General features: G+C 36.6%; 1 protein-coding gene across 1 annotated transcript in view; it reads left to right on the top strand.

Moving 5' to 3' along the window:
* The window catches only part of TDRD9 (tudor domain containing 9), a gene marked incomplete at both ends in the record, with an annotated part of 88,891 nt that extends 65,303 nt beyond the window's left edge, over positions 1–23,588 (top strand). The window contains 16 exons of the mRNA XM_082485781.1: positions 1,073–1,189; positions 2,166–2,273; positions 6,756–6,856; positions 7,627–7,800; positions 9,067–9,178; positions 10,581–10,793; positions 12,557–12,646; positions 14,577–14,840; positions 15,299–15,448; positions 16,511–16,581; positions 16,971–17,080; positions 17,255–17,351; positions 18,041–18,179; positions 19,273–19,382; positions 22,109–22,181; positions 23,493–23,588. Of these exons, the coding sequence (XP_082341907.1) occupies positions 1,073–1,189; positions 2,166–2,273; positions 6,756–6,856; positions 7,627–7,800; positions 9,067–9,178; positions 10,581–10,793; positions 12,557–12,646; positions 14,577–14,840; positions 15,299–15,448; positions 16,511–16,581; positions 16,971–17,080; positions 17,255–17,351; positions 18,041–18,179; positions 19,273–19,382; positions 22,109–22,181; positions 23,493–23,588 (2,025 nt within the window). The remainder of the gene's footprint in view (positions 1–1,072; positions 1,190–2,165; positions 2,274–6,755; positions 6,857–7,626; positions 7,801–9,066; positions 9,179–10,580; positions 10,794–12,556; positions 12,647–14,576; positions 14,841–15,298; positions 15,449–16,510; positions 16,582–16,970; positions 17,081–17,254; positions 17,352–18,040; positions 18,180–19,272; positions 19,383–22,108; positions 22,182–23,492) is intronic.
* Positions 23,589–24,580: the final 992 nt, after the last annotated feature.

Here is a 24,580-nt window from a genome sequence, read left to right as displayed (position 1 = left end):
GTAGGGCCTGTGTTCAAAAAGCACAGGTAAAAAGAAAAAGCTTTTCATATTAAGCAACCATCTGGATAAGAAACACCAGTAGATTTTTTTTTTTTTTTTTTTTAGCTTGTATATCTGATATCAAGAAAAATAAAAGAGGGGAAAAAAGCAGAGTATGTAAAACTGAAGAGCAGAAGGATCAGTCTTATGATAGCCTCATGAGTAGTTAGCGTTCTCTTGGCCCAATTTCAGATCATCCAAGAAGAGATTGTGCATACATGATAGTTCAGGAGTTTAGAACGGACACCTACTCTCACACTTATTAAGAAGGTTTGGGTTCGTTATTTGCCATGCTTCCAGTTACTAATTTTGTAATTCCTTGTGTGGAAGTGGATTTGCAGAACTGAGGCAGTGACACAGACTGGTTTCTGTTAGTATCCTAAAACTGCCAGTAGCAGAAAGGAAAATGTAGCAGTTGAGCAGACTGTACTTTTCTACGCTTGTTCCAAAATCACTGGGGACAATGAAAGCATTCACTATGTGGTTGGAGGACCACTAGCTGCTTATGGAAGCTTCTTAGAAGTGCTTAGGATTGAAAGCTTGACAGGGCATGGTCTGCTGTAAGGCATAAGTTTGATCTCACTTAAAGTTATCACGGTTGTCTACTGAACTGAGGGTGCAGCATGAGTGGTCACTGCTACAGTCAGGTGCATCAGTCCAGGTTGGTGTTAGTGTGTTTTTACCTTTTAAGATACAAACCCAAAATTATTTAAACGGTGAATCAATATATCATCCTGTAAAAGGTTATTTCAGTTCTTTTTCTAATTTTGTTTGATATCACACATGCATAATATGCTTTGTGACTACAAAATTCTGCTTTATAAGAGATGCCAAGAAAACTGCTTGACTCACAGTAGTGAAATTATTTTCTGAAGTAGAGATGCTAAGCAGTATATTAGGGGAAATGCATACTAGTGTCACCTAGTAAGTGAGCAAACTCCCCTTCCTTATTAAGACTTTTACTAACAGATTTTATTTTAATTTGTGGATGGTTTTGATCTGTTTAATATGTAACTTAGAGTTCAAATTTCAGGTGGCCGAGTTATTTCACAACTTGAAACAGAGAGTCAAAGCATTTAACATGTGTGTTAATGCTCAACCATCTGCTGTGGATCAGGAATGGGTATACAAACAACGCTTCATTTTGCAGGTAATGCTTTATTGACTCTTCTGGGGTGAGACATTATTTACAAAATTTATAGCTGGATTTTTATATATGAGTACTGATGAACTAGTATTGCATCCATGTTTCAAAATTCTCTTTAGGTTTTGAGATTGCAGGTGAAAGAAAAAAAAATGTTTTTGTCAGCTTAGAAGGACAACTGATGTTACTTCTAATGGTTCAGAATTCATACTAAGTTGGTCCTCTGGCTTTCCCTTCACTTCTGACAGTTCATCAAAATAAAACCAAGTCATACTGAGATGAATTAAACTGTGTATCTAGACAAATCTTTGTTAAAGTCATAAAAATTCTCTAAAGAAGGATGGTTTATGTTGGAAGTCTTAAGAACTAACAGTTTTAAAAATGATGTTTTCACTTGTTTTGAGTGCTCTATTTGCACCACCACTGGCTTGGTTAGTTATTGGCAGGGGAAAGAATTAGGTTTCTTTCAGCTATTGTAAATTTTTCAAATTTCCAATTAAATTTCTTGCCTTATTTAGGCTGATGAGTAGTGGTTTTATTTTCACGGACCTATTTATTGTTTCAGTGGCAATTGGTTTAACTGTGTAAGCAGTGAACTTTTCAGAGCTGAATTGTTAAATACTGTAACATGTAACATGAAAACTGAACAAGTTTCATGCAGCTATTTTATGTGAATTTATTTAGAATTGAGGCTCTTCTTGATATCAGGGCTAACGATTATACTTTTCATAGAGCAAGTCTGCATACAAAAATATTAAAATGTTGTAAAATTGTTTCAGAAGTTGAGCTTTTTCATGAAAGTGTGTTTCTAAGGATTTCTGTGAGTTAATGTTTAGCCAAAACGACAGTAATTCCTGGAAAGACAGGAAAAAAGTCTTCATATGAAGATCTGTCAGTATCTCTTTATATTCAGTTTCTTGAAAAGAGTTACACTAGCAATATAATCTGCTGTGTTTTACAAAATATTTTCTTGTGATTTCAGGTAGTAATAGCTGGTGCTTTCTATCCAAACTACTTTACTTTTGGAAAATGTGATGAAGAAATTGCTGTTAGACACCTTGCTGGCAAAGATCCCAAAACCACTGTAATGGTATGTTAAAAAGGTGAATGACTTTAAATAAAGAATTGAGTAATAAATATATGTAGTGTTCAGGTGGTATTTTCAAATTTTGTTCTGTCTTGGTCAATGACAGAAATTATTATCTACTCTGATCCTCACTTGGTAAGTTGTCTTTTCTCCCATCTTGCTTTCTTCCAATATAATAAACATTGTGTGGGTGGGCAATTTTAGAAGAATTCCTACTGAGAACTGCCTCTATGCATTTGATTGTTAGTCTTGCACAGGCAAACAACTTCCATAAAACTAATAAAAGATGAGAAAAATAGAACAGGACTATCAAGAGTAGTTTTTAGTTAGTATTTATGAAATGATGTTGTTGCAACTTTAATGTTAGTTTTTTGTAATCTCCTACTTGATAGTGCATGGCATAAATGCTTTTTGCTCGAAGGTTACTTGGGTATTGCACTCTGCTTTCTTTTTCTCTTCCTCTTCTAGAATTATTTTTTTAATCTGATTGAATATGTGCACATTTGAAATGTCTGTGTTGATTTTTTGCAAAACGGTACACAGTCTAAACTAGGAAAATATTTGCTGTATCTGAACTGGGTATAACCATAGGTAAAATAACCATAACCTAATGCTTAAAGAAAACAAACCTACAAACCAATGAGCTTCATAGACTTGTATTAGCATAAGAGAAAATAGTTACATGAAAAGGTAGGAGAGAAACTGATAAAGCTTACTGACAAGGAATTTTTTGGTTCTTTGCTGCTTACCCAAAAAGAGAGGGTAGTTCTATACTGAAGGAGATGCTGGCATGGCAATGTGTGTGCTAAAACACACTTTGTATATTTTTGAAGTTTTTAACATACTGTTTCAGGATACTGAAGGAAAAAAAAAAAAGGTCCTGTCTGACTCAGACTAGACTCAGTCTGCTGGAATAAAGACAAGATTAGTCTTGCCACAGCAACTTTGATTAGGATTAAACTGTTTAGACCTAGGGAGCTATTTATTTCTATGTTTATAACTCTTGTTCTGCTTATATATTGACTAGTTGTTATCTTGAAGAAGGAAGAAGTAGCTGCTGTGTCTTCGTCAGTGTAAATGATCTTCCTGGGGACAAATGCTGCGCGTCCCTCAAGCTCTCAATCTGAGAGACTCCTCTTATAGCTGTATAATGCTCTTAATGGTGTGTGCCAAAGATAATGAATGCAATTATCATGCCCACACTCTGGTCTCTAAATCATCTTGCCTTGAGACAGTTTCTGCAATTTGACCTAGACCGTGTTTTTGACCAGCAGCTGATCTTAGTACTATAACTTCAAGGCATATGAAGATTTTCTAAAAATAATCTATTCTTTCTTATCTAAGATTGTGACAACCAAAGAGAAGAGTAGACAGTTGTATAGCCCCTGAAAAATAATTCGAAGTCCAGAAGTTTGAACTTTCTACGTAGGAGTTCTGTGATTCTGTATTAAAGCAAGATCTCCTATGAGAGATGATTGAGTAAGAGAAAGGTAGAGAAATGGCTATCTGGCTACATTGGCATATTAATGGCTGTGAAACTATGGCCTTAAATTGATATAAATTAGTGCTGCTGGAATCTTGCTTTGCTTTTGACTGCACATGCCCTTTTCTTATGTTGGATCTCGTCTGCTTCCTAAGTGAGCCAGGTGTTAAAGTAGGAGAAAGCTATTCTGTTTATTTGTAGAATTATTTTTCGAGCTAATCTAGCTCACAGAATTTGTGAAATGCATGACTGTCTCTTGGTGTCTTGGTCATACACAACAAAGTTATAATTCATTATACTTAACTAAATACGATCTATAGAATCCACTATACTTAACTAGAATGTTATTCTTAACAGAATGTCTTTGAAAAGATGTTGCAACTCCAGTAACTTAAGCAATTTGTAGTGGTTTCAGGATTAAAACCCAAAAAGAGCAATGAAATCATTTAATAATTGAATTTGGAAGAGATCTCATGAAGTCATATAGTCTGGTGATAAGGTCAAAGTAGGAATAACAGTGAATTCAGACCACGTTGCTTAGGCCTTCATCGACTTGGGTTTGGAAAAAACTCTGATGGAGATTCTGCAGTTTCCCACAGGATCCCACCTACCAGTTCCCTGAGTAAAGTAACTCTGCTGTTGTAGACTTCAGGATGTGTATTCTGCTACTTGTCCTCCTTCTCCCCAAGGTCTTGAGATTCCCTCTTTCCTGGTTGCTGTGTCACAGGCTGCTGTTATCACTTCCATAGCAAGTTCTACACTGTTTGCTAATAGCAGATCCAGAAGAGCCCTGTTTGGCTCATAATAAGTTACTTTCAACACCCTTCAGAAATCTAGGAGTTTGTGCCCTGCCCTTCTAGCAGCTTATCAGGGACCTTATTGTCTCCCTCTAAGATGCAGGGTCTGTGATCTGGAGACCTCTGTATGTCTCCTAAAGATTGTCTGCTTCATCCTGACTGATACTCTGTTACAAATTCCCAATTCTGTTACCCTTACTGACCTCTTCTCTTATCCTGACCCACAAAAGCTGGGTTGTCCCATTGTCTCCTTGACGTAAAAGCACCTTACGTTTGAGCTACTCCTACACACAGGGAAGACCAGGAGGTTGCTCTTTGTCTGCCATCCTGTCCTGGTTTGAGGTAAAACAGAACCAATTTTGTTCAGTAACTTCGCTTCTTAGCTGGGCCTCTTCTAACTACTGAAATTAACTGCATATTGTGCAGACAGTGTTCACTCTCTCAGAGTGATAAGACCAATTGTTTATAGCTGATGCCCAGGCATGGTAAGCAGAGAGGCTCCTGCTTATACTTATTGCCATAACAGCCAAGGCCAACCAACTTTGTTATTTGCCACGTTGGAGGGTCGGAAGCGGAAAAGCATAGTGGGGTCCCACCTGCAGGGAGGAGCGGACAGGACAGGTGACCCAAAACTGACCAACAGGGTATTCCATCCCATCTGCCTCATGCTCAGTATAAAAGCTGAGGGACCAAAGGGTCACGGGCTCTTCCTTCAATGGCCGACGTCTGAGGAGGACTCTGTCTGCCTGTGATCCCAATCCTGACTCCAGATCCGGAATCCAGTTCCCGTCCGCCACTGAGTCCAGCCTGGGACTGCCCCAGTGCCAGCCGGTGACGTGATTATCATCTCGGGAGCTTGATACGGTTTTGTATATATTTACGACAGTCGGTAGAGCATGAGACTCTTAATCTCAGGGTCGTGGGTTCGAGCCCCACGTTGGGCGCCAATTAATCTGTCGTGGTTTAGGCCAAGTCCACCACTGGGGACCCGAGGGACCCCAGACGGGACCGACAGATGCTCCCCTCTACCCCTCTACAAAGAGAGAGACAGAGGAGGAAAAAGAGACTTACGAGTTTAGAAGAAACTAAACTACTTTAATGAAATATTAATAATAAAATAAAAAGAAATAATGAAAAATATATACAAAACCGTATCAAGCTCCCGAGATGATAATCACGTCACTGGCTGGCACTGGGGCAGTCCCAGGCTGGACTCAGTGGCGGACGGGAACTGGATTCCGGATCTGGAGTCAGGATTGGGATCACAGGCAGACAGAGTCCTCCTCAGACGTCGGCCATTGAAGGAAGAGCCCGTGACCCTTTGGTCCCTCAGCTTTTATACTGAGCATGAGGCAGATGGGATGGAATACCCTGTTGGTCAGTTTTGGGTCACCTGTCCTGTCCGCTCCTCCCTGCAGGTGGGACCCCACTATGCTTTTCCGCTTCCGACCCTCCAACGTGGCAAATAACAAAGTTGGTTGGCCTTGGCTGTTATGGCAATAAGTGTAAGCAGGAGCCTCTCTGCTTACCATGCCTGGGCATCAGCTATAAACAATTGGTCTTATCACTCTGAGAGAGTGAACACTGTCTGCACAATATGCAGTTAATTTCAGTAGTTAGAAGAGGCCCAGCTAAGAAGCGAAGTTACTGAACAAAATTGGTTCTGTTTTACCTCAAACCAGGACACATCCCTAAGAAGCATGTATCCGTCCATAAGTGCTCTCCAGTTGTGCAAGCTGTCCTGCCATACCTCAGTAATTCAATACCTGGTAGTTCTGCCAGGTCACGCAGGGCTACAGCTCCTCCTGTTTCCCAGGCTATGTACATTGCCTGGGATGTAGTTCCCAGTGGTGGACAAGGAAGCATAGCGATCTATTGCTTTTCTGTTACTAGACAGCTTCTAAGAAAATTATCAAAGAAATATATGTAATTACAAATTAAGCTGCTTCATTTATAGTTAGAGGAAAAAAAAAACACATTTATGTACTGGTTTAAGGCAGTAGGGCAGCATTGGCAACAAAACTCTGATTTGATTGTCTTTTGAGATTTTTTTTTAATATGTTATATAGCATTTTTTTAATTTATTGGGCTTTAGCTTGTATATCAATATTGCAGCTCAGATGAAGGAGGAAGCTAACTATTTAGGTGAACTTAATGCATTAAAATAATTGAATGTATCCAAATTTAACTTCTTTTTTTTAACAGCTGAAGAATATTCCTCCCTATGGATATCTATACCATAAACAGTTGCAGTCACTGTTTAGACAGTGTGGGCAGGTAAAATCTATTGCCTATGATGGATCAAAGTAAGTATAAAATAATTTGTCTCCTGCATTTCTCATGTTCTCAGTTATGAATGTAGTAATCAATGTCTTTGTCAATGGTGCACTGACAAAATGAGTTTATTTTTTCTTGTCTCTTTGGTATCAGTAATTTATTTTTAATGTATTGGCTGGACTAAGAAAGGTGGTTTTGAAGTTTTATATGTATTGGTTGGAATAACATTAGATAAACTAGCTAATTTAGAGACCACCTTCTGCTTTGTCTCTTCTGTTTAACAGTGGAACTTAACTGCAGCCAATCCATCTGTATTTATTTCTAACTTGTATACTGAATTTAGCTCATTTGTACAGTCAGATGGCTTTGCACAAAATGCATGTGACTGGCTGTTTTAGCTAATCTTCTGGCTGACTTTGGAGTACAGCTGCCCGAAGTTGAATTCATGTAGCCCTTCTTAGGCCTTTTCCAATCTTTAATTCTTTTCTTACTTATATTTTCACATCCCTTCTATTTGTATTAAATATGCTCAGTAAATTTGGTGTGTGCTTGTGAGAATGTTAGAAAGTTTTCTTATAACTATCAAGATAATTAAAGTTTTAAGGTGCACGAGAGCAGTAGCAGAGCTTGTGAGGTGCCTACTTTTTACTGTTTGCCAGCCTGCTAAGATAAAGACAGGAAGAAATGGTGGCTTTTATGTTTTGTTTTTGTTTTTGTTTTGTTTTTTTTTTTTGTTGGGTTTTGATTCCTCATCAAGTATGTATTGCAATTTTATTTGTTTTTTTTTTATTTTGAACAGGGCTTTTGTGGAGTTCTCTCGTAACCCAATGGAGGGCTTTAAGATACTTCCTGCAGTGTATCTGTCTGTCAAGATGTCACAGCTGAAAATTCCTCTTGAGCTGAATGTTCATTATCCAGATGATATCGAAAGGCAATTGCAAGGTGTGAGAGCTGCGAGTATGGAATCTCTAAGGTAATTGTATTGCATATGGAAAATGGGTTTCTTTGCAATGTAAAGTTTAAATGAGGTTTTTTGGATTCATTAGGAATTTTCTTGAAAGTGTAGCCAAGCAAGACGTGTTAGGTTCATAAAATAGATGTGTAAAATTTGTATAAGCAGAATGTTTTTGCAGGACTAGAAATAACATGATATTTTTTTTTAATAGTCAAAGGTGTTCTACTGTTTAAGAGAACTCCGAGTATACACTGTCTTTTTTTTTTTTAAGGTTCTAGTCAGTTTGCCTTTGGCATATGGAAATACGGATGTACACAGTAATTTCTATTCGTGCTAGAGATAATGTGGGGATTGCTAAAAGGAGTGGCATTTGGGAACATAAAGTAAAGGGAGGGAGGAAGAGTATAAAAGCAGAAGTTAGAGGGAAATGTAACAAAAAGTGGGGAGGCATAATAGAAAACGCTGATGAGGAGCACAAGGTAGTGAGTCTCTTTGGTCCACGCTTGCTTCTGAAGAAAAATCTGGCGTGTGGGTTTCCTTGTTATTATATGCTGTGTGTGATTCTCAGGTTCAGATCATACAAGCAACTTGCTAAAATGGTAATCTGGTAACCAGCTCCTGACTGGTCTGCAGACATTCTAATATTTTAAAATAAGAAAACTAAAATAGGAAGGCAGGAATGAAGTGGAAAGGTTAAAGTGCAGGTGAATACTTCACTTCCAGCTGATGTACTTAGTTTTTAATAAAACATTTTAGCAGTTTCACTGTGCCCAAAACAGCACTTAAAATCTTTGTGAAAATTAATACTTGAGAGACTCAAGAAAGAAGCCTCCTAGGATGAAAGACTAATTTTAGAATTCTTAACATTTGTAAAGTAAAAATAATATTATATATATGTTAAAAAATATGCTGAATTTGTCTTTGTGCTGTAGTGTACTCAATTTATTTTTAAAAAATAAGTGTAGAAGCCATACCATAGCAAAAAGCCCCATTATTTAAACTTAATTCTTTGGAGTTCTAATAAATTGATGGCACAGTTGCATCTTGGTATGTATCTTCCTGTGTTTGGTCATAATGGAATTCAAACAGTTTCTCTGTAGTATTTTGGTTCTGTGTGGCCATTTTACGTTCTAATTGAATTAGTATGTTTCTAAGTAAAAGTCATTAAGTACATAAACGTGCCCTAGGGTCACCTTGGGAAGCAAATGAAAGCAAAAGAATTGAACTCCTGAGTTTTCGTGTGCGAGTGAAATGTTTAGCATCTTTGTTCCATAAACTTTTTAGAGTAAATGTGGACTGTCAGAAGCAGACAGTGGAGCCTGTGGAAATCTCATTTGGTACTTTACAACAGTTGAAGATGATCCCAAGTCGTCTTCTATCCATCAGGATAACAGAGGTAGGAATATTCTACACGTGAAGTAGGTCATATCTAATAATTGGTACCCAGATAACTTTGTAGAGATTAATATCTGACAAATTTAAATGAAAAGAATGGGTACTAATAATGTTTTTAGCACAGAGGTATCTGTAAGAGGTATGGAGAATATTCTTGGTCTAATTTTTAGTAGTTCTTTGTTAAACAGTGCTCATACGTCACAAATTTCAGACATTGAAATTTATTTTTACTTGAGAAAATTTGTGGGATTTGGTGGCAGTAAATGTTAGCTGGAAGTATGCATAAATGTAAAGGGGATTAATGGGAGAGGTAAAATATTTGTGCACAGTGTATAAATGAGAATCAGTAGGTATTTGGGCCATTTAGCTCATTATTATTAACTGGTAGTTTCTTCAGAAACTGTAGATGTGAGAAATGAGATGAATTAATGGTACTGCGTGCTCATTCGGAGAAATATTGCATGCATAAAAGGTAGTGTTTTAGGGGAAAATTTACGTATATATAAATATTTATGAATTCTGAAGTTGACGATTTTTAAATCTTGTGTTAACTATTGTCTTCTCAAGAAATTGAGTAATAGCAAGCAATATATATGCTGCTGAAATAAAAATAATAAAAAATCCAAACCACTGAGCTAGTGGAAATTATAGGCTGAAGTATTAAATTAGCTCTTGATAGTACTGATATGTTTTGCAAGTGCAGAAAAGAATATTTTCTTCATTTTATTCAGCAAAGTCTTTTGGATCAAAAATGTTAATGGATTTGATCAGACACATTCCAATCACTTAACTGTCTATGCTACTTCTGTTTAATACATAGTTTTTAATAATTGTATGTACTGTAAATAAATATTCTTTTTTTATCACAAGCATTCAATACAAGTTCAGAAATGGTATACGAGTTCAGTAAGGCATTTGAGAAGATGACTTATTTTATTCAATTTGATTTAAATAGTGGTGTGTTCTCGGTTTTCTAAAGGATGGGTAATCATAACAGTAACAATGCCAATTTACTGATAGATATAACTAAGTGCTCTTTTTTCACTAATAAGAATTCACCATATCTGTATGTATCTGTCTAATCAACTGTATACTGTATATTTTCTGTATGTTAATTTGGTTTAGAAAAATGGAAGCAGTCTCTTAATTTTCTGTATTTTATTAATGCTTGTATCAGGGTCTCTGTAGATGAAAAGTGTATTGCAGTTGCACAGCAAGTAAACATTTAAAAATAACTAATTGAGAGAGAGATGCTTCACTGCGTTATTGCAGCATGGGAGCATTTGTATGTGTGTGTCAGGAGTACGAGTGCTTTCATGTGTTTTGCTCAAATGCATTTTGTGTTTGATATAGAAGAGTAAAATAATATGAGATCTGATATTGTCTAATTTTTATACTTTCAGATAGTAGAAGTTGGACACTTCTGGGGTTACAGAACAGATGAGAAAAATAGGACTGTACTCCAGGCTTTAACTGCTGAAATTAACTACCAGAACCTGATGGATTTAACAGTGCCTCCACATCCAGAGTTGGTTTGTCTGGCACCATTCACTGATCTGGAAAACAGAGGATACTACAGAGCTCGTATTCTGAGTGTTTGTGGAGACTTTGCTGAGGTATAGCAATATGTTATGTCATATTGAATTGGTAGGGAGTAATTGGGTTAACAATCTTGGAGCTATGCTTTTTTTTTCTTACAAAGCGCTATGTTCATGATAATTATAAATATTCCAGTAAAGAAATCTGTAGAACTAGAACTAAAATAAAACCTTAATAAAATGTTGCCAGAATAGATGAATTAGTTTTTTTCCAGAACACAGGAATATTTTAGTATTAAATTGAGAGACTGTTGTTGAAAGAGTAGCGTGTCTTGTGTGCTGAAGCAGAGCAAAGCAAAATAAAGACTGAAACCTCCAGTAACTTTGAAAACACGGTAAGGAGTGCCTAGATCAGAGTCCAGTGCTGCATTGCTGGCAGCAGCCCCATCGCTTCCTCTTCATAAACCGTATTGAGATCCATCTGAAAAGTAAGTTTCTTGCTCCCACTGTATTAGCAGTTTTCAGTCATTTGTGGCCAATTCGTCTAAACTTGTTCTTCTGCCAGTGTTTCTTCCCTTGGTTTACATCAGTTTTCTTCTTTTCCTCATCTTTCTTCTCCCCTCCAGTTTCTTGTCAACCTTTTTCTTCTTGGACTTTGTTTTGATAATTGAAACAAGCTGCACTCTTTCTCATCTTGCATACTACATTGACTCTCTGTTTACCTGCTCTCCATCTCACTCTATTTTGTTTTGACAGTTTTCTGAAGCAGAATTATGCGTGCTCTTGTACTTACAGTTCTGCCTTTATTTATGCAATGACGCTAGTATTCCTCTTCCAACACAGTGTTTCTCCTCTGCATTCAAAAATATTTCATGTGGCGCATGCCACATTTGCCTTTTCATAGCTTTTTTGCATGGGCCACCTCTTGTCTTCTTAGACTTGGTTCTCTCTCCTTAGTAATTTCCAGCTAATTAGAATTCATAAATAATGGAGAATTTATAGCAGAAATTATTAAAAATTCCGAAGGATTCGATCTTTCACTTCATACTGTTTGATTCTACCTGTTCCTGTTGAGCTCCCAGGTCCATTCAGTGTGATCTTTTTTTTGTGTGTGTGTTAATGTTTGTTGCTGAGTTCTGTATCATCAGCAAATTCAACAGAACATTTTGGCCTATTGTGTTGAGATCAGTAATGGAAATTAGTGCCATAGTTCAAGATTGGTATTAATTTTTCAGGCCAATGCTTTTCTCTTAAGCAGTTAAGGACAGATTTTTTAATTTTTAGAAGATTGGCCTTTGCACAGCCCGTTCCTCCTTTTGAATTTCTCGGTTTCTTAACGTAGCTGGGTGTCACCACTACAGAGTTAATACTGAACGTTGTCATCTGTGTAAAGTCGTGGAAAACTAGTGAATAATGGTGCTAATCTTATAGCTTTCTCTTTTGCATTTATAAACAGTCACTCAATCCATGTTAGCATCTGCTTATTTAAAAGCAGTTGTTAGGTAGTATCACTGTTAAGAAGTAAGGTTATACGGATTTAATTGCAGGGAGAGAATTAGAGCCTTTCAGAGAAATTTGCCTTTCCTAGATTTAGCAGATTATTTGCATTACCAGTGGATGTTTAAGCTGAAGGATCAAATAATAGACATGACAAAATTTGACCTATTATTTTTGACATGTCTTCATTTGCATCTTTTCCAGACTCTGAATTTGCTTCCATTTCACTTGATAAGATTGTGTTGTACTGTAATTATTAGACTTAGGTTGTTGCTTTCCTTGCCATTAAAAGTAGCAGTTTAATGTTATGGAATCTTTGCAGATGCTCTTGATTCTTTTTCCAGGTTTTTTTTGTGGATTATGGCAATAGATCAAAAGTGCCTTTAAAGAAATTGAAAGAGATTCCAAGCTGTCTTCGAGAGCTTCCTTTCCAGGTAGGGGTAATGTATTTGCTGCTGCTTAATAGATATTTTCATGTCTGGTCTGGCAAACGGAAGAGTAATTCAAATCATAATGCTTTTCAGAATAATAATGAAGTAACACGTATTTTGCTAATGGGAGTACCTAGAAATCACCTTCACTAATAGGTGGATAAATGTTTTTCACAGATGTGTATGCACAGAGCAGTAATTATTGTGTCTAACTCAATTGTGTTGTATTTAATTGTAGAGATGTTATCCAGCCTTTTGTTTTCAGGGGCTCTTGCTAGAGAAAAAAAAAAGGAAAGCCCTAGAACTTGCTGATTGACTGGATGTAAAAAAACATTGTTTGAATTCATTTGTTTTAACTAAGTGTTTGAACTGGTCCTGTTTGTGTGGAGACAACATAGTGGAATCTATCTCCCACCTGTAATCACAGGAACAGTGGAAGGAGAGAGGAAATTGCTCTAACAGCTGCCTTTTGCTACTTGTTGCTTTTGGTTATCGGTTTCTCTGCTGTCCATCAGTTCTATGAGAAGTAGAACTTCCCTCTAGAAGGAAAATGTTGTTCTGGTTCCTCTATGGCCTGCTCCTATGCAAAGCTCCGAAGTAACAGGCTGAGCAATAGGTCAACTTTGCTTTAGTCTACAGAACCTCTGAGCAAATGACAGAGGTTTATACAGCCTAGAAAACAGCCCAGAGAGGAGAAACTATCAATAACTAGTTTGTTTGATTGTTCTCTGCTTAAACCTAGCTGCCCCTACTACAGATAAGTGCCAGCATAGTATCTCTTCTTGTATGCATGGCGCATTTCTGCAGTGACATCTATCTTGTGTAGAGTTACCGAGCATTTTTGCTCCATCAAAGCTCTGGCTCTGCTACACTGTTAGTTACAGGACAAACACATAGGAGATACCTGATCTAAATTTTGCAAAGCAGAAGGCTCTGGTTTTGCTTTGTTCTGCTTTGCTGTTCTTTGAATCAATTGCTTTACTTGGATCTTTTCAGACAGAACTCTCTTGATAATTAAATAGTGATTGGTAACACAAATCTGAGGGACCTTTATAGATAGTTTTTCAGAAAAATAATTCTCTTGAGCTATATTTACAAGTAAAATAACTAGAGACTTAAAGTGAAATTCAGCTTTTCAGTCCTCATTCAGATATTTTTAAGCTAATGGAAACAGGTGTATCATACTAACTTTATTCTCTGAAGTGTTTAATGATGAAAATGAGAAATTAACCAGCAGAATTATGGTTTAATTTTATTTATCTCTTCTTAGAATTAGATCTTGACAGGGTTAATTTTGTTTGGTTTTCTTTTATAATTGATTTTTAAAAAGTAGGTAGAATTAATTTTGTCAAGAATAATAAGTTTTTGTGTTTTCTTCAGATGTATTAGAGGGAAGTGTATTTCTACTTCAGGCCTAATCTTTTAATGACCAGCTTTAATGACCAGCTAGAAAAAAACAGAATTCCTGTTGTAAATTCATTCAAAGACATAATTACAGATAGTGATTGTGGAAGGAGGTTAAAAGAGAACTTACTCTTGCCTGCCAGGGAAAGAATAGCTGCAGTGGTCTTGCCAAGTTTTCTGTTACCTTAGGTGAAAAGAACTGTGGATCATAAAGTTTTTTCCCAGAGTAGACATCTCTACACTCCTAAGATTTTAATGCAGATGGTGAATTAATAGCAAATTATCTCTTATTTATGCTCTGTTTGCTCTGATTCATTAGCAACTGTGTACAATACTGAAGTGATATGAGATGTAATGTGTAGCTGCTTTGGCAATGACGGAATAGGAATTATGCCAGTAGCTTTACAGCCACTGCAATAATGAAGTAATTTATAGTTATCAATTCAGTTAGTTGAGAAGATGAAACATTTTCGTGCTGGTTCGTGCCTGATTCTCTACTCAGGCGTTGTTTTCAATATTTTTGCTCTAGGCTTTAGAATTCAAGATCTGCAAGATGCGTCCATCTGCAAAATCTCTTGTATGTGGGGAATGGTGGAGTTACAGTGCTAGCCAGAGATTTGCCTCACTAGTAAACGGCTATACTCTTCTAGTGAAGGTGTATTCGGTTGTGCACAGTGTTCTGCATGTGGATGTTTTCCATTACTCGAGGTGCAAAGAGGAGCTTCTGAATATTCGAGATGTCCTTATTGAAGAATGTTATGCTGAACCAGCAAAAGAATCATACGAATCTCAAGTATGTATTGAGTAAGCTGCTTCTACTTTTCTTATACTAATTTATTTCAGCTCAGATGGTCTGAAGTCCTGAGAAGCTGAGCTGAAGTCTTGACTAATGCCATAGGATTAGGCAAGACTAATACTTGGATGGGGCAATGTATTTTTATGTGTGTGCATAATTCATATTGAGCTGTTGGTCAAAAGCATTGCTGCTTTGAGATACCTTTTGAAAGAGATGTTTCTGAGGAGATAATGGCGTCAGTTGAACTGTTCCACTGTTTTTTGAAACTGAAAACTGTTTCATAGTTTTAACTGTCTTCCATTCTTGTGTTTTATATAATCTGAAAGGTGATAAGAACATTGGTTTTTTGTATTCGTATGCAAATATGCATGTTCTTTGTGTAGGACCGTTTTTTGTAAAATTTTTGAAAAGCATAGCTGTTTCATGATTTTTAACACTCTTCCATTATTATGTAGCAAAGCCATGATTTGCTCAAAGGATTATTTTTGGACCAAGTAAAGAACGAAGAGAAAATGCCTGTATCTTCAAGAAAGAAAGAAAAGCATCTAATTGAAAGATTGTTAAACTTGTTTTCTGACAATAAATCTGGTGCACCAACCTATAAGGTAACTTCGGTGATGGCTCTGGTATATCATTACATGACCCTACTTCTCACATTGTTAGAATGGAGGTGAAGACTGAAAGTACATTTAATAACCAAACCATACTTGATGTCTTTCATAGTGCATTCTACCTTCTGTTGGTAGAAAGCTGTAATGTGACCATCACTGCAGACTACTCTTTGCAGCTTTTAACAAAGTTTTGAAGTACAGCCTAAGAGCTAAGTGAACTGACTCTTCTGACACATTCTAAGGCAGCACTTCGAATGACTTCTGAATGAAGATAAAATTGAAAAACTGAAGACAATCTTTCCACACGTGGTAGTCTTCATTATATAAGCTACAGCAAAAAGCAAGATTATGACCCTAACAATTTTTCAGAAAAATTAAACATGGGTTTTCTGTACAGTGTTTCGTTCTTCCTCAGCTAGCAATAGGTAAGCAACTAGGATAGAGGATGCAGTGAATGCTCCAATAACTGATACTAATGAAACAGTGTTTTTTTCTTCCACTGCCAATTCCAAACTCAGAATTTATTCTTACTTATGTATTTTGAGATATCTAGTCACTACTAAGCTGGAATATAAAACACAAAAACATGTCCTGTTCTGCATTCTGATTACAAGTCTCATCTACATTATAATTCTTGTCCCATTTCAGACCTGACAAAATTTCAGGCTTTCAGGCACGTAATAGTGCTCAGTTTACCCACAGGAGTAATCCTGTTTAACTACTCACTTTCATAAAGTAATCTTGAAAATGTTTCAAAGACTTGCTTCTGTAAACAAAAATGATCTGGTTTTGTGAGGTGCTCTACGAAGTCTGAACTTGTGTTTTTTAAGTCAGAGGAAAGTTGTGACTCCGCAGCACCTGTGAAAATACATTATTTTTGTTTAGGTGGCTCAACAAGCAAAGTTTGCTTTCGATCGGTGAAATGAAAATGCTGTTTATCAATTTAGTGTTGCTCAATTAAGTGCTGAAATGTGTTTTGGTTTTCATTTATAAAGGATTTTGGTTTGGAGGATCCAGCTCCTGGCTAACTAGAATATCATTTGGGTTTTTTTGAAGGTAACAGTTGTTGGCCCGTTCAGTCCTTATGAGGTGAAATGCTACAGTATGACTAGAGTATCCCAGTTCAGGTATGAGAATACTTTTACTGTGAAGTACAGGCACGTTCTCAGCTGTTATTTATGATAAATAGGCAAAACCCATTCTAGTTAATCTTGCGGATTTTTGCAGAATTTTTATTCATTGAAAAGACTGAAGTAGTCAGGCCTGAATTGCATGAATATGCATGCTATTGCTATGTAAAATTTTAAGAATAGTTTTATTAAAGGTGCTTTAATGTCTTGCAGAGAGATTATTTATTAACCATCATACACATCTGCTAAACGGTATTCAGGTGATTTTCAGGCAGTAATTGCTGTCCATTGAGGTGGCATTGTGAATGTAAAATAATTCTTTGTTTACATGTTGGTATGGTTTTTGTTTTTTTTAATGTTGAAAATACTTCTTATTTCCTCCCCAGAAATGCTTTCATACAGAAGGAAAGCATAAACTCTGTTGTTGTCCATGATGCTCCAGAAGATCCCTTTCAGCAATTGTTGGTTGCTGCTTCTTTATCAGTAAATGCAACTGGTAATGCTTAATAAAAATGGGTGGTTTGTATAGACTTTTGTTTTTACATGAATAGTTCTGCAAGTAAATATGTCGCTGTAGTTCTCCCTTACATTTTTTTTGAGGTCTCATTTTCATTAGATACTGCTTAGGGTGTGTGTTTTATTTTTTTATTTATTTTTTTTTTGGTGACAGGATCTGCTGTGATTTTAGAGGAAACATCTTTGATGCCTCCTATTCCTGGCATGCTTGCACTTCTCAGTATGCTATTTGCTCCTGCTATAGAACTCAGGTATTCATGTGTTTTAAAAGGTGATGTTTCTTTTATTTTTTTTTGTTAAGACCCTCACAAATTGGTGATGGATTTTTTTTTTTTTTTTCTTCTCTGCTTTCAGCATTTAGTATATTCTCTTCCTGTTGATGTAACTCTTGTATCTTTTATTGGTTTTAGTATAGTATGTAGCTAAGATAACTTGCTTCCTGTACTTACGAATTGGTGCTGCAGGCTCTAACTCACGATAAGGCAATACAGTTCCTGACAATTGTGCTGGAAGCCTAGGAGGATGAACTGTAGAACTGGGCAAGTTTTAAATCTACGTGAGGAGAGGAATTTGCATGATTTTTGAAAAAGCTGAGTTCTGGCAGTGGCATTACTGTTGTGTTTTGTTTAAATTCTTGTATCTGTAGACTCATTTCAACATAGTGAAGCTAGCTTTCCTTAGTGAAAGTTTCATTTTGTGTATGTATGATTTTCTTTTTAAGTTTTTTGAGTATATGTTTTCATAACCAGAACTTTAGTTTTGTTTCATCACTGTATTTAATAAAAACAGTATGACTAGGTGTGAATGTCTCTCAGTTGTCTTAGCTTCTTTAAAACACCTGAATCTTTTTTGGCATGGCAAAATTCATTTTAAGTCTGTCTTCACGCGAGTTCAGTTTCTTCATCTCTAAGCAAGACTGTTTTCTTTCTTTTTTGTACAGGGTTGATAAAAGTGGAAAGTATTATACTGGTGTTCTGTGCGGTTTGGGTTGGAGTCAGACTTCTGGGGCTCCACTGCTTCCAGAAAATGACATGGAGCTGACATTTGATGTGCATTTTGGAGTGGAAGACATATCGGAGGTAAAATAGGCATAAGAATTTTCGCTATAGTAGGAATTAAGTAGAATTCACTGCATCAGAGCTTGATAACTCTTAGTTAATAAGAAAACTTGTTTTAAGTTGTGGTTTGGGTTGTGTTTTTTAGTGTACTACCTGTTTACGACCTTGGATTCTTAGGAAAAAAGTTACCCCCTCCTTTGAACAAAATAAAACATTATAGAATATAATACATTGTACACTTTTCAAAACAAAAGCATCGATTTTGCACTGATCAGATGTCAATACTTGTTAGTTAAGTTCTTAGGATTATTATCAGCCTAGCATGACTGCTTTGCAGTCTTCAGCTTGATTCTACAGCTCTGATAAGTCATGGTGTCAAGCTGCTTCTCCCAGGGTAGATCAACCAACCAAACAATAAAAACCTGCGACATTCCTCATTACAGCCTTTTCGCAACTTGCAGACAGATATCTTTCAGAGGGAAGTATGCACATACACTTTGTTAAGCAGGACAGTAAACTGTATTTGACCTGTGCTTCAGCTTTGACACGTGCTTTAGACAGTGAAGGACCTCACATACCCTGATAAGTTCTGTGTACAGAGCAGGTACATTAGGTGACAACCAGTGGTTTCCAGAGGCTTTTTAAGGACATGGTGGACATGCTGGCGTGCATATCTGAGCTATTGTTTTCTGAAAGCACTGACTTGGTGTATGTGATGCCTGTATTCATGACACCGTCACCAGAATGGTAACACCAAGCTGTTGTGCATGTGAAAATTATGGACAGATAGAGAAAATCCTTAAAACTTACAGAAGGAATTCTGTGTTGGAAAAAATCCAGGCAATTGGTAGCCTGTATGTTTTATGGCATATCTGAGTAATCTTGAAGATTGTGGTATCAAGTAGCTGAACATTAACGTCTTTGACCAGCAGAGATGCGTCTGGAAGAAGTGGTATTTCTAAAGCTTCAGATGGTTTTGCTTATGTTAATAATATTCTGGTTGAAGTTCAGTGGTACAGCTGCCATGATCACCTTCGTATCAGTGTAATATAATACAATACAGAACTAGTGCTGGTTTAGAGTGCCTTCTATTCTGTCACTTGTATTTTTACAGATAAACATCCTAAGGACAGCCATTAATAAGCTGCTTTGTGAATGTGCAGCGTGTTCTGGACAAGGGAGAATGACACAGCTGCAGGAAAATGTTCGTCAGAAACTTCTATGGTAATAATTTTGTAGAAATAAGATCTCCTGTTTCACAGTCTCAGCAAAACCAAAATAAATGATTCCTTGAAGCATAGCTCAGATTAGCCTTTGGGGAAATAATATATGTTCTCATTTAATGATGCACTTAATTTACTTTGTTTATTTATAAAGCAGTATACTCAACAACTTCAGACTTCTTGTGGAAGCACTGGTTCTTCAGGGAAGCCTGATTGCTTAAGAGTCATAAAACCTAGACTGTAAAACCTGTTGTACAGGATACCAGTTCTGATGTATCTCTGCTTTGTGCACCCAGGACAAAGTAAATATTGATTCCTATGGCATAAGAGTGCAGAAGGATGTAGAGGTCTTTCTCCCTATGTGTTAAATTGCGTGTGCTGCCTTTCCTCCCTCAGCAAACCTGTGTTAGGATCATTTTGGCCAAGTTAATTGCTGGAAGTCCCAGGTTAACATGAATTGAAGTAAAGCCACCTGCCTTTTTTTCAGCAGGCCTCCCTGCTTCCCGTAACTGAAGCAGCGGTTCTGAAAAGACTATTGTGAGTCAGTGCAGCCAGTCATGAGAATTTTTTTCAGCTTGCAGTGTGTGGGAAGTGTTTGAGGGAGCTAGTTCAATAAAGTATCCCTGTAACAGCTCATTCTAATGTCTGCCACTGCTAAGCATGCTGTGGAAAGTCTTCCCTTGTTTGTAAACATAGTGTGCATTTTAGTGTTGTCTGTATCATCAGTAGACTTTTCTCATCCTTACCTGGCTCTGTACTGGACAGATTTCAAAAAGAGCTCTGTCTCAGCCGTGAATTAAGAGTTATGTTATGCTCTTCAGTATTGGCCTCATCTCTAGGAAATGTGACCTTTTGTGAACAGAGCTTTTCTAAAGTAACTATACGCCAAAATGAGGTATTTCCTCCTGCTGATAAAGATCAGAAGCTTTAAAGCTTGGCTGCCCTTACCCTAGGTTATCAAAATGTTTATCAGAGCAGCTGTTTATGCCAAGTTTTCAGATGTTTCTTGTTTTTGAATGTATCTGTTCAGTTCATTTTTTTTCCCAGCTGTGAAAAATAAACTATTACATTGCCTTTAGTTGAAAGCAAGTACCCATACCTCTTATTTCCAAAACTTGAAAGAAAATTCAGTGTGATGCATTTTATAATAAATTTAAAAGTGCTGGAGGAGTCAGCCTTCCATTTTGAGGCGCTGGAAATGAAATTAAATGAGCATAACCAATTGCCAGAAGTTTGTGTGTACATCCAGAAAGTGGTGGTACAGCTTCACAGAGATGGACATCAGAGATGCACACTGCTTGCACTTTCAACTTAAGGAGCACCAGTGCAACCTGATGGCAAGCTGTGCGTGTTTCACATCTGCAAAAATCTTAGTAAAATACCAGCTGTCGAGTGTACTGCTGATGCAGTATTTATTTTCCTGTTTGTGTCCCAGTACCTCAGGCCAGCTGGTGTCTGCATTGCCTTTGGACACTGCCATGTAGTACCACGTTTAGCTGAATGAAGATGGCTTGTATGATTCATGTTGTAACAAACGTAGGGAGAAGTCAAGGAAAGTGGAGAGGCAGAAAGAAGCAAACCCACAAATCCTCTGTGGAGGTGACTGACAATAACAGGAGCTCATACTTGGACATCAACACTTACATGCTAAACTCAAGGCACAAAAATGTCACTGCTGTTTCTTCAGACATGCGAATACTTGCTACTGTTTTGACACCTTTTTGGGGTTCATTGTTCAGACATCTCCAGCCAGCTGGGAGGGGAAGGAGCAGCCTGCACAGCTCCTTGGAGGAGGTCCTCAGGGTTGATGTCTTCTCAGGCTCAGGCAATGCTGCCTGCCTGCCTCGCTCGTTCTCATCAGCCTTCTGGGCTTTTTTTCTTTAGGATTTTATACCTTTCTGTGGTAGCATTTTCTCTTTTGAAATCTTTGTGATTTTAACGACTCTGTTCCAACCACCCTCCAGATATTTTTTCAATTTTTTTTTTAATTTATTATTTACCTTTTCGAAGGAAGAGAAAATCTGGTTATTGTCATGATGTCATCTTTTCCTTTGTGTAAAATCTTTCTTTGTTTTGAATATTTTTTTCTGATTATACTTTGGTTTATGTCTTGGAAAAAAACTAAATTTTTAATAATAAGAGTAAATATGTAAAAATTTAGCTTGAACAGTCTTTCATAACTTTTTTCCGTTTTTCAAAAGCTAATTGTATTTACAACATGTCACCACTACTTAAGACTAAAATGAGTGTTTGAAAAACACATCTAGACAGAATTAATTAAAGTCTACTACTGTTGTCCTTCGCACAGCTTGAGGAAATAACTGGAGCAGACAGATAATCTATAGTAACTGAGTTGTCATGCAAAACAAAATACCCTAAAAATAGCTGTATTATACATTCTAGTGAACAAGCATGTATAAAACTTATGGAATAAATTATAGTTGCGAATTCTAATACTTTGTAAATTAAAAAAAAAAATCATTATTTTATTTGAAAGAAGATACATTCTGATAGACAGTGCCCCTCTGCAAATTTGTATTTTGACTCCTACACTAGAGGAGCAAAGTACAGAGAAGTGAACAAATCAGACTAGATTAACAAGGACATTTAAGATTCCCTTCAGCACAGACACCTTGTAAATGCCCAGCTGTATCCAATATATTCCTTTGTATTTATAATTGTTCAAATACAAGTGTATTTATTAAGGCTATTTTTATGGAATTTCAGTTTAATCTGCAAACCAAAACCTCGAGATATAATTGTTCCTGTATGGTGTGAGAAGCCATATGCATGGAACCAGGTAAGGGCATAAACTTTTTTTTTTTTTCTTTTTTTTAAAAAGAGAGTCTTAGAGTACCCCAGTACAGTTAGTTAAGAGTGGTCAAATGAAGAATTTCCTTTGGAAAGATGTCTTGGATCCTGGGGAGGAAACTTAAAAAAAAAAAAAAGGTGTTGATTTTAAAGATACTGAAAGCATTGTTGAATCAAATTCAAGGCTGAACAACTGTTATGCATGCATCAGCCTCTATTGATATCCTATTTTTGTAGAGTCTGTTTAGTTTGGGGATTTTGTTTTGTTTTTTAATTTTGTATATACAAATATTTAGCCTTTTCAAACAGAACGCTTCATGATTTTTAAGTTGAGAGAGATTGTAAAGGCAACCTTACATTTGTTGGAAGTTAAAATTTTGTATTCTTTCTATTAAGCAGTTGCCTAAAAGAAAAGATTGATACGTTTTTCTTGTTTAGTATTTATCTGACTACTGTGCATTTTAGGTTTGTTTTGGGTTGCTGTGCTTTCAGGTGGCCTTTCCCTTTTAAGCAGATACAAATGTGGCTTGCTCTAGAATGAATGCACTGGGATCAGATAGAGGGCAGTTTTCTCAAAATCTGGGAGGGTTTTGTAAATCTGAAGGGTCTAGCTTCCTACTCTACTAGAAATCTTACCTTTCTTTCTGTAAGGGCCTCTGCAGGCAACTAGATTTCCCAATGAACAATCTCATTTTCTTAATTAAAAGAGAGCAAGGAACTACTGAGTGCAGCAGTAAGATTTCTACACGCACCCTCCCTGTGCCTCTCCCACCCTGAGGCATATAAATGAGGGGGTTAGGTCCATCTTCTTGAAAAGACTGACGAGTGAGCACCAAGGGCACATATTTCTAGTATGCATTCACTGAGGGGTTAGAGTGTGTCGTGATACACTGCCTTAATCCAAAGTGTTTCTGTTTTCATATTTCCAATTCAGTTGTCCTTGGTATTATGAAGATAAATCTCCTATTCAGTTACTGGTGTTTTTGCTTTTCATAACAAGTTAACGTATAGGCCTTGGATCAGGATTTTCCCCACTGCATCTGAAGTCTGGAGAATCTCAGGACATCTTTCTTACATTGTCACATAAAATACTACCTGTAACGCTTTGGAATTGATTGTGGAATAGTATTCTGACTCAGGGAAACCATGAGGTGGGGCATTTTATAGTACTGGCTCTTGTGTGGCATGGAACTGACGTGCCTCTATGATTTGAAACTTTCAAAACTCTTCTTTAGCTATGTTATATAGGAAAACGGTATTAAGAATGTATTCTGAATTTAATCTTGCTTCTTTTGATTAGGTGGATTCTCAGTGTATCATTGACCAGTCAGAAAAGCAGCATGAAAGAGGAAATGATCTTTATCAACTACATAAGCTTGTTGTGTTGAATGTTTAAGCATTTCTAGAAGTCTTTCAGAGGAAGAGGTATTACAACTAGTCTAAAAATTACTTTTGTCTTCTACATAACCTTTGGATGTTTGTTTTGCAAGACTGTTCCATAAGATTGATGTGAGTGTACTAAAATACAGTTTGGAATATGTCAATGTTTGGGATTTTTTTTGAAAAAGCTAAGGTTTCCTGACCTAGAGCAGACGAGTTTATTCATAAAACAAACTGACTTAAAGCAGGATGCAGTTTTCATTTTAATAATATTTCTGAGCAGGTTTATCACAAGGTACGTGAAAGACAAGGGAAATCTAGGTTTAGTTGTTCTTTTTCTGTCTAAAAGCTCATAAGTCATGGGGTGTGATTTTTTTGTCTTTAACTGCAAGTTGCATTTTTCTGTTTTCTTTGTCGTTAGTTTTTCAAAAAGCCATACAACAAAGGTGTTCAGGGTTTTTTTCAACCAAAAGCTAGAGGTCAGAGGAAACTGATGATCTAGATTATGTTCTGATCCAAAATACAACTTCATGTGCTGGATACAATTTTTTCATTAATTTTTCATACAGCAAAATATATTATATATTTATTTTCCTGTATGGCAGAAGAATGCTTTTGAATTACTGATTTATGAAACCTTTGTTTCATCCTTTCCTCTTATTTTACCCATGAGATCTTTAGTCCTAAAAATGAGGTCAGTGGTTTCAGAATAAAATGCAGAAGTGAAATAAATTGTATTTGTATCTTCTGTTGTTCGGTCATGCTTAACAAAAGCTAAATTTAGTTATTAATGGTATGTGATTGCATTCATGAAATACATGAGTACAAAAACAGTATACAAAAAAGTATTAAACTTCTTACTATTCACTCAATGCGTTGAAGATCATGTAATATCCAGTCACGCTCTGAAGAACAGACAGAATCAATGGTAACCATAAAAAAAAAAAAAAAAAATATTGGAAGATTTGGGGAAAATAAGGGGATGCTTAAACTAAGAAATTATTTTAA

Source organism: Vanellus vanellus, assembly GCF_965231255.1.
Source record: "Vanellus vanellus genome assembly, chromosome: 6".
In the NCBI taxonomy this organism is placed as follows: Eukaryota; Metazoa; Chordata; class Aves; order Charadriiformes; family Charadriidae; genus Vanellus; species Vanellus vanellus.
This window is presented reverse-complemented; position numbering and strand designations above follow the sequence as displayed.